General features: G+C 39.3%; 1 protein-coding gene across 1 annotated transcript; it reads left to right on the top strand.

Moving 5' to 3' along the window:
• The first annotated feature begins 2,986 nt into the window (after positions 1-2,986).
• On the top strand, positions 2,987-10,833 carry si:dkey-29d8.3 (uncharacterized protein LOC556220 homolog). The gene is made up of 7 exons (XM_047590390.1): positions 2,987-3,159; positions 5,700-5,844; positions 5,933-6,028; positions 7,804-7,948; positions 8,030-8,175; positions 8,629-8,768; positions 9,702-10,833. Exons 1-7 carry the CDS (start codon positions 3,060-3,062, stop codon positions 9,848-9,850), a joined length of 921 nt encoding a protein of 306 aa, XP_047446346.1. The 5' UTR covers positions 2,987-3,059; the 3' UTR covers positions 9,851-10,833.
• The last annotated feature ends 340 nt before the right edge of the window (positions 10,834-11,173 follow it).

Genomic DNA, 11,173 nt, shown 5'->3' with positions numbered 1-11,173 from the left:
TATTGCATCATTATCCATGGCGGGGGCCTTCTAGGTGAGGTTAAACTGATTCCAGTCAGGCTTAGGGTTGTGGTTGGGCCCAGCGGTCATTTAAAATGTAGCACTGCTAGACCTCAGAGAGATCTGGAGAGGTTTTAGCCTCTAGGGCAGATTCCCTCTGTCTCTTGGAACCCTCCCAGAAAATGTTATCCTCAGAAAGCATGCTCAGTTCAGTTTTCCAAAAGTTGGAGATATTTCTATAGTTAATCACGCATTCATAATTCAACTAAAACACTCCTCATGATCAGTTCTCCATTGTCAGAGCTTACAAATAGCCTTCAGAGAGAATATAAAGGGATATTTTTCACTGCATGCATTGCACCACTTACTCCACACCACTCACAAAATAAGACAAGAAGTAAGAAGTTGTAATTTAATTAGTGTGAAGTTGCAAATAGCCAAAGAAAGAAAAATAATCCCTATACATGCCATTTACTGGAAGTGTTTGTCGCTGTTTTTTGTGACTTTTGTTACAAGGAACTGAGTGCTGTTCATCTGGACTCACCACACATTAAAACTTATTTGAAGGCAGTGATACACAAAGAGCTGATGTCACTTAAGACAGGATGCTGGAATAAGCAATTATAAAGCATGACAAAACACAAAGATGGAAAACAGAAGTTACAGAAAAAAGTCCCAAACATGACAATATGGTATCACCGGCCACCTGGCTGTTTGATAAGATTCAACCATACACAAATTGGAAGGTTAAAGTTAATGTGAAATCAAAAGAGGTAAATCAAATCATTTTAGCCTCTTAATGTTGCCCCAGAATAAGAACAGACAAATGGGAACATTTGTACCTGGGAATGATCTGCTTTGTGAAGACTTCAAGGAGACGATGAAGGGGAAAAGACAGTAAGGCATGAGAGAAGAAACAATCTTGGAAGAGTAGAGGGGCAAAACAAGCAGAACCAAGGATCTCTCAGTTCTCTATATGCTGCATCCATGGGAAGTGTCCCTCCTCCATCGAGGACCCCTCCTCCATATATATACAGGGACAGCTGGTATAAATGGCCTAACAGGGCTAATCCACCCCAAGCCAACACAAAAAAGATCTGAGAATTATTTTTTAAATAACTTAGAACAGATTGATTTAAACTTTGGTGATACCAATGGTAGTAACAGCACCAAAAAGTCAAAAGAAAACTATAGAATATCTCTAAATGGGCTGATTTATTACCACCCCAGCACCCCCTTTCATTCATTCATCCGCTTTTATTCATTTAATTTTCGTAAGTAAGTTTAATTTCGTAAGTGGTTGTAGTCATTTCACGCCCCCGTCATTCACTGATCATTTGGGTTAAATCCAGTCAGCACTCAGGCTGCTGGTCATTGGTCAAAAGTGCTGCTGGTGTCAGAGTGGGAGGAGGGAGAAGAAGTTCAGCTATGGTGGAGTTAGCATGAATGAGGTGGATTACTTGATCTCTAATCCATTTCTGTGAAGGAAAAGTTGGAAATTAAGATACTGGCCAAACAATGTTCAAATAACTCAAAGAGACAGTTTTGTGTTTCTTGGTTTGAAAGAAATGACTGGCTAACGGCAAGTGTAGCCAAGAATTCACTTTTCTATTTGCAGTGCCTGCTTTTTGGAGGAGATATGCCCAACAAGAATTTGTGGATCTGAAACATTTGTCGGACAAAACTGGAAAACATGGATGCAGCAAACACACTCCAAATGTTTTTTGTTTTTTTTTCTCCATAGTACAGTGTTATCATAGTGAAGATTCTCAACTAAAGCTACATAATATCTACATATCTGTACTGAGAGTCAAAGACAGACATCCAGAAGATGGAGGCAGAGAGCTAAACAAAGTACAGGGTGTGTGGAAAGGACGACTGAATGATGGGGAGTAATATTAGGCTGGTGAAAAGGAAACTTCGTAGGTGTAAGAATCATACAGATGGGGATATTATGGACAATGACAGATATCTGAGAGTCCACTAAGACAATCCAGCTGACTGCACTAAACAGAAACTCCAAACACTAAAACTCCTTCCCTTTCAGTGGGCATGAGAGCTCATTTGTTCATTAGTAATGCAATACCTTTTTTTTACTGCTCATATTTCTTACTGGTCCTAAAAGTGTTTTGTAATGTTGCTCTTTAGACTTTGGTTTTAACAAAGTTTTATCTCATATTTTCTTATAATGAGTGAAACAACTAACTGAATGAAAACATATATGTTGGGACCAGAGCGGAAAAGGAGGAGTAAAATTACTTTTTACTGAGTCCACATTACCTTTATTAATAATAAACAATTATTTAACTTGTACCCTAATTCTCCTCTCCATACACATTATTCTCATTTCTATTTGTGAAAGGTTTTTATTTGTTCATTTTCCTATCAATTTAAATGCAAAGCAAAATGTGACAATGTCTTAAAATATATTGCCTGAGGCTATTGTGTTAAACTGGTTTATTTTCAAAAGTCTTTCACCAAAAGAACACAGGAGTGGAATCATTTGTTGAATTTTGCGGGAGGTCTGTGACTTGTAGTTTATTTGCATAAGAGCTTAGTTCTTCTCCGGGTTCCTTCCAGGTAAAAGGGAGGCCTTAGCGCTTGTTGCCTTAGTGTTTGCTCTGGGGGTTTCAGGACGGGATTTATATAGCCTCTAGAGACAATTTGTATTGCTATTTATACCATACAAATTGAATTGAATGAAATTATCACACAAACAGAAATGTTAGAAATTTATTAGGTAGTCTATTACTGAATGTAATAACCCAGAGTGCCCCCACTCACACTGCATAAAAAGAAAAACACTATTTCGTGTCTTTAGGACCAGTTAGTATTGTTTGCCATGTTAATAACATATTGTTCAGTCTGAAATGAAGACTGGAGTCTGGAGAAAAGGAAGCGCTTGGTTTTATGGTTTTGTAACATTTGCTGGGGGCGTTCCCGTAGTGCACGTGAAGGCATCGTTGTGTCAACGTGCTAGTGTTGTTCGTCCTCCCTGACGTAGATCAGTCAGTAGCTGCGAACATCGCTGTTACACGCGAAGCAGAGAAGAGGCAAACATGAAGGACAACAGTTTACCCCGAATCCTTTTAATTATCTTGTGCGCGGCGGTATATGTCGTCGTTTTAGTTTTTAACGCGTTGGCCGGAGCGGGTAAAGGTGAGTAACGTATTAAGGCTATTATTTTTGTCGCTTTAACCTTTGTACTCTGGCTCTTTTACATTTCTCTTCATGTGTTTCCTTTTACCTAACTTTTTAGCCACATTGGATTCGTTTTCGCTCTGAACAGCTACGTTGTTTCCATTCCACCAGTAACGAAAGCGTTTCGAAACGCTGCGGAGCCTCCCAGTTATTAACTAATGCTGTGTTGCCTGCTGCTCGTTATGTCGTTGCCAGAAAAACAAAACAAAAGAGAGTTATTTCCACCACGCTGCGAGTTGTCTTGTTTGTCTTGTTTACCTGCTAATTACGTGACTAACGTACTAACTACAGTTGTCATGACGACGGTACAAACTGTTTTGACGTAATAACTTCCAGATGTGGAAAATGTTTTTCTTTGGTAAAAGGTAATTTAGTTACTGACGCTCCAGTAACAATAAGTAAATAAATAAACAAATAATAGCAAAAAAAGTGTGCATGCGCAAATAGTGCATGAATAGTTGTATTAGATCTTTTTCACTCGCAGATAAACTATGTCGCGGTTAAAGCAGAGCTTCTGGGATCTCCTACACCCACTGGTTCTGTTGCTGTGGAAAAAAGAACCGACATTTAGCCATCCATGGACAGGGTGTGGTGTAAAACTCCAAGGTTCCTCCTGTTTAGAACCAGACAGTATTAAAAAAATCTCTCCTAACGACTACTGTTAGTAGTAGTGCTGTTAATACCCAGGTTTGGATTCTGCTGCGTCTCATCTGACTGTTGCTGAGAGTATTGTCCAATATTCCCAGATTGTCTAAATTATAAACAGTTTCAGTTTCAAGCCATTGATTCCCATCATGTCCTAGTCTTAATTCTAACTAAACCTTTAACCAGATCTATGATTAGTTTGTTTTTGAAGCATGTGCGCCTATGAATAGCGCTACCACACTCGTACTGTATTTTTTTATGTACACAGTAGGGATATTGAAAGCAGAATAGTTGTCCGGTGATCTGTGTACGAGGGTCATGCAGAGACCTTTGGAGGGGCAGGTACTCAAAGTTAAAAGGGGGCACATGGAGCATGCATTTGAAACACTATACAGAAACATGCCTGACAATATGGTTGAATTGTAGCAACCCATATTCATAAAGAATAGATAATGGAATCACAACATACTATATTATTTCCCATACCCTGTGTCTTTGTTAGTGAACAGTGCAAAGCAAAAGTAGTCTATGTTTTAGCTGTTGGGGTACATTGAACAGCCTGTGTTGAAGGGGTTGGTGCGGCGGCGGCTGCTGCTGATGATATCACTGGAGATGGGCTGTATTGGGCCGATTAAACTAAACAGAACTAGTTGTTCATTCTTAAACTGAAAGGGGAACATTAATGTTTCCTTCAATAAAACCAGATGCAACCAATTATTTTGACACAAACATGACTTCAACATAAAATGTTTCAACCTGTATTTATTTACAGACATTGAAAAAAAAGTAATTAAATAATGCATTTAAATGTATTTATGCTGTTATTCAGTTTGACTATCTACTTGACGCAAGACATGCGTATTATACAGATGTTCTAACGTTAAATGTTCTTAATGAGAGCTTGAGAAAATCTCAATTCAAATTCCTTTAATTATTATTATTGTTTTCTTTATTGTAATAGCCCAAAATTATATGAATATGCACGCACCTTGCATAGTGTTAGTGAAATAACATAGCCTAAGCCTCATTGCCTCTAGAAACAGAAAAAACACTGCGACTTACAGCAAAATGATACATCTCTTTAATACACTTTGCTCATGACAAAAGAAACAAAAAGAAGCTTGACATACTTTCTTCTCCTCAGCACACCGTGTGTGGTTAACAACCAGCTGTAACTTGTGGTGGGTGCAGAGTCAGATGCACAAAAACACACACAGGAAGGATGCCCATTTCATACTGTCAGTCATCTTGCAAGAATACACCATGCACAAAGGAATACTGCTGTAAACCTACTCGCCAGGCAATCAGTTTTTTAATTACTCTGACTTTCTTTAGCAGGGATCAGCTATCTAGAGCTATCCTGGCATGCAGGGCAGTGGCCAGTGAGGGCATGTCTACGTGGATCATCAGGATGCTGTTCATTTTTCTACGCATAGCCATTGGTGCCTTTATTTCTGATCCGTGCATTCACTTTAACACAGAAATTATCCTGGAGATCTGAGTCCTCTTTAATGTCCCTGAAATAGCCTTGTTTTTGTTGAACGCCACTGCCACATCATGGTTTAGGCTCCTTACTCATCCACCTCAGGAACTTTTCCACAGCAAAGACCAGGGTTTAAACCAGGGTAGTACAGTTAAAAGGTTTAACATTTTGAATCAACTTGTCTTTTTCCTGTTTCAACATAACAGTGCTCCTGGAAACAATCCATTGGCATAAAAACCAGCACGCTGTGTCCTAACCGCAGCCCTCCACACCTTTTAAATGCTTGCTACATTCACCTCTTAGAAAATCCATCCCAGACATCATCAATGCTCTTATGGTTTAATGTCCCTTTTGTTTTTTTGTTTTCCAGCTCCCTTCTATCATACAACCGGCAATGTATCCGCCCGCTTTGAGACTGACATCACTCCAGCTGGCTGGACCTTCTCCATCTGGGGTGTTATCTATACCTGGCTAACCGTGATGGTCATTTACATAACTTCATATGTATGCAGAGGGTAAGGAAACATCATACCAACTATTTACTGCTGCAGATTTGTCTGCACAACATGCAGTTGAAACTGATATTTCTCCTTCTGTGAATAGATCCTGGGCTCAGTGTCTGCTGCCCTACGCCTTCTATTTTTGCTGGCTGTCCAACATGGCGCTGAACGTGACATGGCTGCTGCTGTGGGACAGAGCGTAAGTCCTCACTTTCTACTTGTGAGGCTAAGAAAAGGCATGAAAACGGCCTTAAAATAGTCAATATATTGTAATATATTGTACTGGTTAGGGCATCTAAGACTGAAGGAAGACACCACACAAAATTACTTACTTACTTACTTACTCAAAATTACAAGTGAACAATGGTATAATTAGTGGAATTTATTGGTTGATGGTTCCTCAAAGCAAGAGAGTAAATGACGCAATGGAGCTAGTGAGAACAAAGCCCTGAATAAGAAAAATAAAATGACAGTGTTTCATAGAAATTACATTCTAATTCACAAATAAATGCACCCAGCCCTCAGTACAGCCCATAGGATGGTGCTGGATTGTAGGATCACACAGAAGGTCACGCTGCCATCAGGTCTTTATACATCCAAGACAGACAAAGAGAGAGAGACTGAGCTAGCCTGCTCTCAGGCCTTGCTATTTTGTCTTCCTACACACGGCCCAAAGAATGCAGCCCAGAAACATTTCAAACAGAGCAAATTAAGAAGAAAACCGAGCCACACTGCTAATACATAGACTCCCACACTATAGTGGGTCATAAGTGATTATGAGGCTGACTATTAAATGAGGCAATGCAGTGTTTTTGAACTACTCACTGCTTATTTACTACTTACTGCTCATTCATTATTTTTTCTATCAATACTATTTTTGCAGAACACGTCAGTAGTGTAAAAAAAAAACACATTTGGTTTAATATAGTAAGAAAACAAAACAAACACAGAAAACATGTTTTAAACATTAAGACATTCCAACAACTTTTTTCTCAGCCAGTTTCATGAGGATGTGTTCAGAAGCAACAGAAAGAACTCCCACACATACTGAACACTTGTTGGCTGCTTGTCGCAAACCCTCATAGCTGGGTTTACGTCAGGACATCAGCTCATGCGAGCAGATACAGGCTGAGCTACATGAGCTCTGAGAAGCAGACACGTGGCCTCTAATCTAAGATAAGCGATGTTTACTCCCTAGTATTAACATGTGTCTCAAGCAACCGCATGATCTCATCTCAGTTTTGAGCTCTGTATAGAAATAAACACTAACATCATTTGGGCCAAAGTAAAATATTGTAATGGTGATATCCTGCGAATTGTCTCACTGAAAGCACATGTTTTACTGACAAAATACATACACATCTCACATGACAATGAACATAACATTAACCACATGCCCATACTTTTGTTATAAGGGAATTGGACTCTCGCATCTGTTAAATCTAGTTTGTGTTTATTTATTAGTGTAGTTACAGGAGAGACAAAGGATTTCAAAAGGATCTCTCTGCTAGAGAAAATGGTGCTTTTGCTTTTTCAGACGATTGCTTGAAATAGCAGTTGTGTGTTTTTTGTCTGTATGAATGAGACAAAACAGTATTAAAATAGATTCAAGATTCAAAGAGTTTATTGTCATGTGCACAGTATAGAAACAAGTTTTCCTGTACAATAACCTTTGTCTTTGCTGTCCACTCAAATTGGATTAAATATAATATGTAGAATATAAATTGAGTTTGGGATGTGATACGGCCCAGACCACCTCAAGAAGTGTTTTCAATGTGCCCACATCTGTTTAGGCTGCCCACGTGTGACTGGATTGAAATACTGATGTGGGCTATAACTACAGTACAATTATAATTAGTGTACTTATACTAATACTAATACTTAAATCCAGGGGCTGGTTCCACCCATGAACTGATCATTAGCTATGTCCCTCATGTCCTTCATGTCCACATGTGTCCTCTCTCTGTCTTGCAGGTTGATGCTGGCAGCTCTGGTTGTTTTGATCCTGATCGCTCTGACCAACTACAGTGCTCTGTTCTTCTGTTGCTTTGCCACTGATTACTATGGACTGTGGTTACAGACATACCATCGCAAAGACCTGGCCTGTCTCAGAATACTGGTAGGACAGAGTGTGTGTGTGTACTGTACATACATCACATAAAAGTTGTGACTAACAACACATTTGTGTCTTTCTGTTCAGGTCCAGAATGGTCTGGCTCTCTACACCACATGGACGTCTATTGCCTCTCTGATCAATTTCTCACTGGTTCTCCACCTGTGGGGTGTGGACAAGAGCACGGCAGCCACTGCCTCTCTGTGCATTCTTTTTGCTGAGGTGGTAGGATGGTGAGCTTATTTATTTCTCTCCATGACATTTGAGCAGATTAATTCACCTTTAGATCAACCTCTTGTCATGAATGCTTTTATCCGGAATCCTTCCCTTTACTGACACAACTGAGTGACTCGTTCAGCTATGTCATCCCATCCTGTAAGTTTGTGGTTGTTATAACTACTTTGGACATTACTAACATTTTAAAATACTGCTGTTCAGCCTTTCATTTTATTGGGATCATGTGCTAAATAATCACTTCTCAGAATCAGAGTCAAAATCTGAAAGGATTAATTGCCAAGTATATTTGTACATGCAAGGGATTTGCCTTGGTGTTTGTTGCCTAAAAATATAAAATAAGCAAACACGTACACACTAAAATATACAAAATTTACAAATAAAATTAAATATATTCACTGAACACTGTACCTTTCACAGCTGTTTGATGGTTGCTGTGTCTCTTTGTGCAGGTTCATTCTTGAGAACTGGGTGCTGGACCGCTGGGTGCGTAACATCCTGACAGTTTACCCGGTGGTGATTGTGGCTCTGGTAGGAAACATCTACAAGCATTTCAACCCGGCAGATCCCACTCCAAATTCAGTGTTTATGGGTGAGTTTAACAACATGCATTTGTTAATAATAGGACTGGACACTATGATCAGCATCAGCCCTACATCAGTCTTATTAGTAGAGTCTAATGTTTTCTTCCCAACATGAAGCCTGCACATATATCTCCTACGAGGACTGTTGCCACTTAGGACCTGTTACTTTGTATTGGACTTATTCAGATCAAGAGTTTCAGCTTATGGTGTGAACCATTTAGCTCAAATAAGTAGTGCAGAGAGTTTTCTTTCACACTCTAGAAACACAGTACCTCAAACTGAAGCAACACTAGCTTACTGGATACTCCAAACGGGTTCTACCAGACTTCAGGGTAGTCAAATCTTTTGGACGTCCTGTATGTGGGAACAAACAGAGGAGTACCAGCCACACAGTCTACAGCAGTATATTTTTGAATATTTTTTTCATTATCAGTTGGAACATGCCTCATAAGGAAATGTGTTTATGTGATGTGATTATGTGTTACAAGACTCATACACTGATAAGAACTGAGTCTAGGCTACTGCCTAGAGCAGCATCCTGTTAGGTTAATATTAATGTAACATCTTGACCACTAACTCCAATAGTGTGAGACAGGCAGTTCAGGAATTAGGGAGAGCAGCAGGTAGGTGAACACTTAGCCTAGTCAATCAACAGCCGCACAACAGATATAAAAGCCTTCAACAAGCACTCAAATCAAATTCTCATTTAATTCCAAAATGGCCACATTTCAACCACGATGGCTTGTTGAAATCAGAGCGAGAGGGTGCAATTTTTTCAAAGGAAGTCTGCATCCAGCAGGTGCTGCTGCGCTGAATGTACCTATGGTTTTATTTGAACGTGTCAGTGCAATGTGCCTACCAGTTGTATCAAGAGAGTTTTAAGGACTGTTGATACACAGAAATTACACTGGAAGCTCCTAATCATTCACTTGTCTTTTCAGTTGTGTTGCTGGTGTTGGCATGTGTCCTGCTGATTTCCCGGCTCTTCACAGTCATCTGGAGGAACAAGTACCGGCCTCTGCACTCCCTGGGCTCAGCACGGTTGATGGTATCACCCCTCGACGGCCGTAAATTCAAGATCCTGTCTTAAGTGGAGGTTGTATCTCCTGTATTGCTGCAGCCTTTAAACTCTCCACACAGACCCACCTTGATCCACATGTTCACCAAGCCTCTGACTCCATTAAGGTCTCCGTTTTACAATGGGCCTTAACTCGTCTTGGATTTGCACAAACATAGTTAAGTACAACTCGGTTAAAACTACGTCTTTTGCAAGGTCCAGTTTTGTTACAGTTTGAATCATTATATATACTATGAATTCATTCAGAGGTATTTCCATTTTGAATCTATTTTACTAAATGTGTTCAGGGTTTCAGAGATTTGTGCTATTTTCATAATATTTTACCACTTGTTGGGTCAACTTTCATAATGCTTTGCTTTTTTGCAGCTCTTCTCTGGTCATATTTTTAAAATCCCATCAGCTTTCAGTCCTGACAGGGCATGATTTGGATGTCCCTCACACGTGGACTAATCTTCTTGATACGTTAAACCGATCTTGCAAGTCTGTGCCAAGATTTCTGAGGAGAATGCAGGAAATGGCATTTACTTTATTTTTAAAAAAATTATCGAAAAATTTTATGAATTGATAATGGATCTTTCAAATGGAGATTGATTTGGATTAGAAAATCAAAATGAAAAGGCCAGCCTTAGTAAAGAGTCATCAGGATAATAGGAGGTCAAGCTACCGCTCTCTCCTTTCTGATGACGACAATACAATAGTTCCTGACATTTGAAATACTGATTAACCACTACAAGTGTTTACACTACTTTCAGTTAATATTGTCTGAAGTGAAGGAGATTTTGTTTACAGCACATGCTCGTGGTTTGATGGTAATATGTTATTTTGATACTTTAAAGCTAATTAAGGCCTACCCATTGCACTTTTAATCGCTCTGTATATCCATGCCTTGGCATAGACTGTACTGTATACTGTCATTGTGTGATGACTTAAATATGTCTAGCGCTTTGTTAAACTTGCTTCATTTACAAATTAAAGCTTTATGTTATCCGAGGTGATACAGTCTGGATTCTGATCTATTTGTAATAAACGTATGATGAATGAGTCAAATGTGTTTCTCTGTCATGTAAGTGTGAGAGCAGTTATATCAACAGGCTCATGACATTAGCCATGTTGCTCAAAATGTAGTTGCCATGTTGTGGATGAATGCAGTACCTACTCCATAGATCAGTGATTCTGTCCAGTGAAGGTTTGTTTGGATGAAAATAATATTCTCTTTGGATTTTATAGCTATTTCTCTCTCTTCAGTAAAGATGACCATACTGTCATGTTCAATGTGTAATAAATACATGAACACAGCTTCAGTGCAGTAACAGTTAAACATTAGCTTTAGTCTCT

The sequence above is a fragment of the Mugil cephalus genome, chromosome 7, assembly GCF_022458985.1.
Source record: "Mugil cephalus isolate CIBA_MC_2020 chromosome 7, CIBA_Mcephalus_1.1, whole genome shotgun sequence".
NCBI classification, from domain to species: Eukaryota; Metazoa; Chordata; class Actinopteri; order Mugiliformes; family Mugilidae; genus Mugil; species Mugil cephalus.
The sequence above is the reverse complement of the archived record's forward strand: the minus strand, read 5'-3'. Positions and strand labels throughout refer to the sequence as shown.

Coding starts and splice junctions, on each gene's coding strand:
- si:dkey-29d8.3 (XM_047590390.1), top strand. CDS start 3,060: ATGAAGGACAACAGTTTACCCCGAATCCTTTTAATTATCTTGTGCGCG. Junction 5,845..5,932: donor ACTTCATATGTATGCAGAGG/GTAAGGAAACAT, acceptor TTCTGTGAATAG/ATCCTGGGCTCAGTGTCTGC. Junction 8,176..8,628: donor TTTGCTGAGGTGGTAGGATG/GTGAGCTTATTT, acceptor CTCTTTGTGCAG/GTTCATTCTTGAGAACTGGG.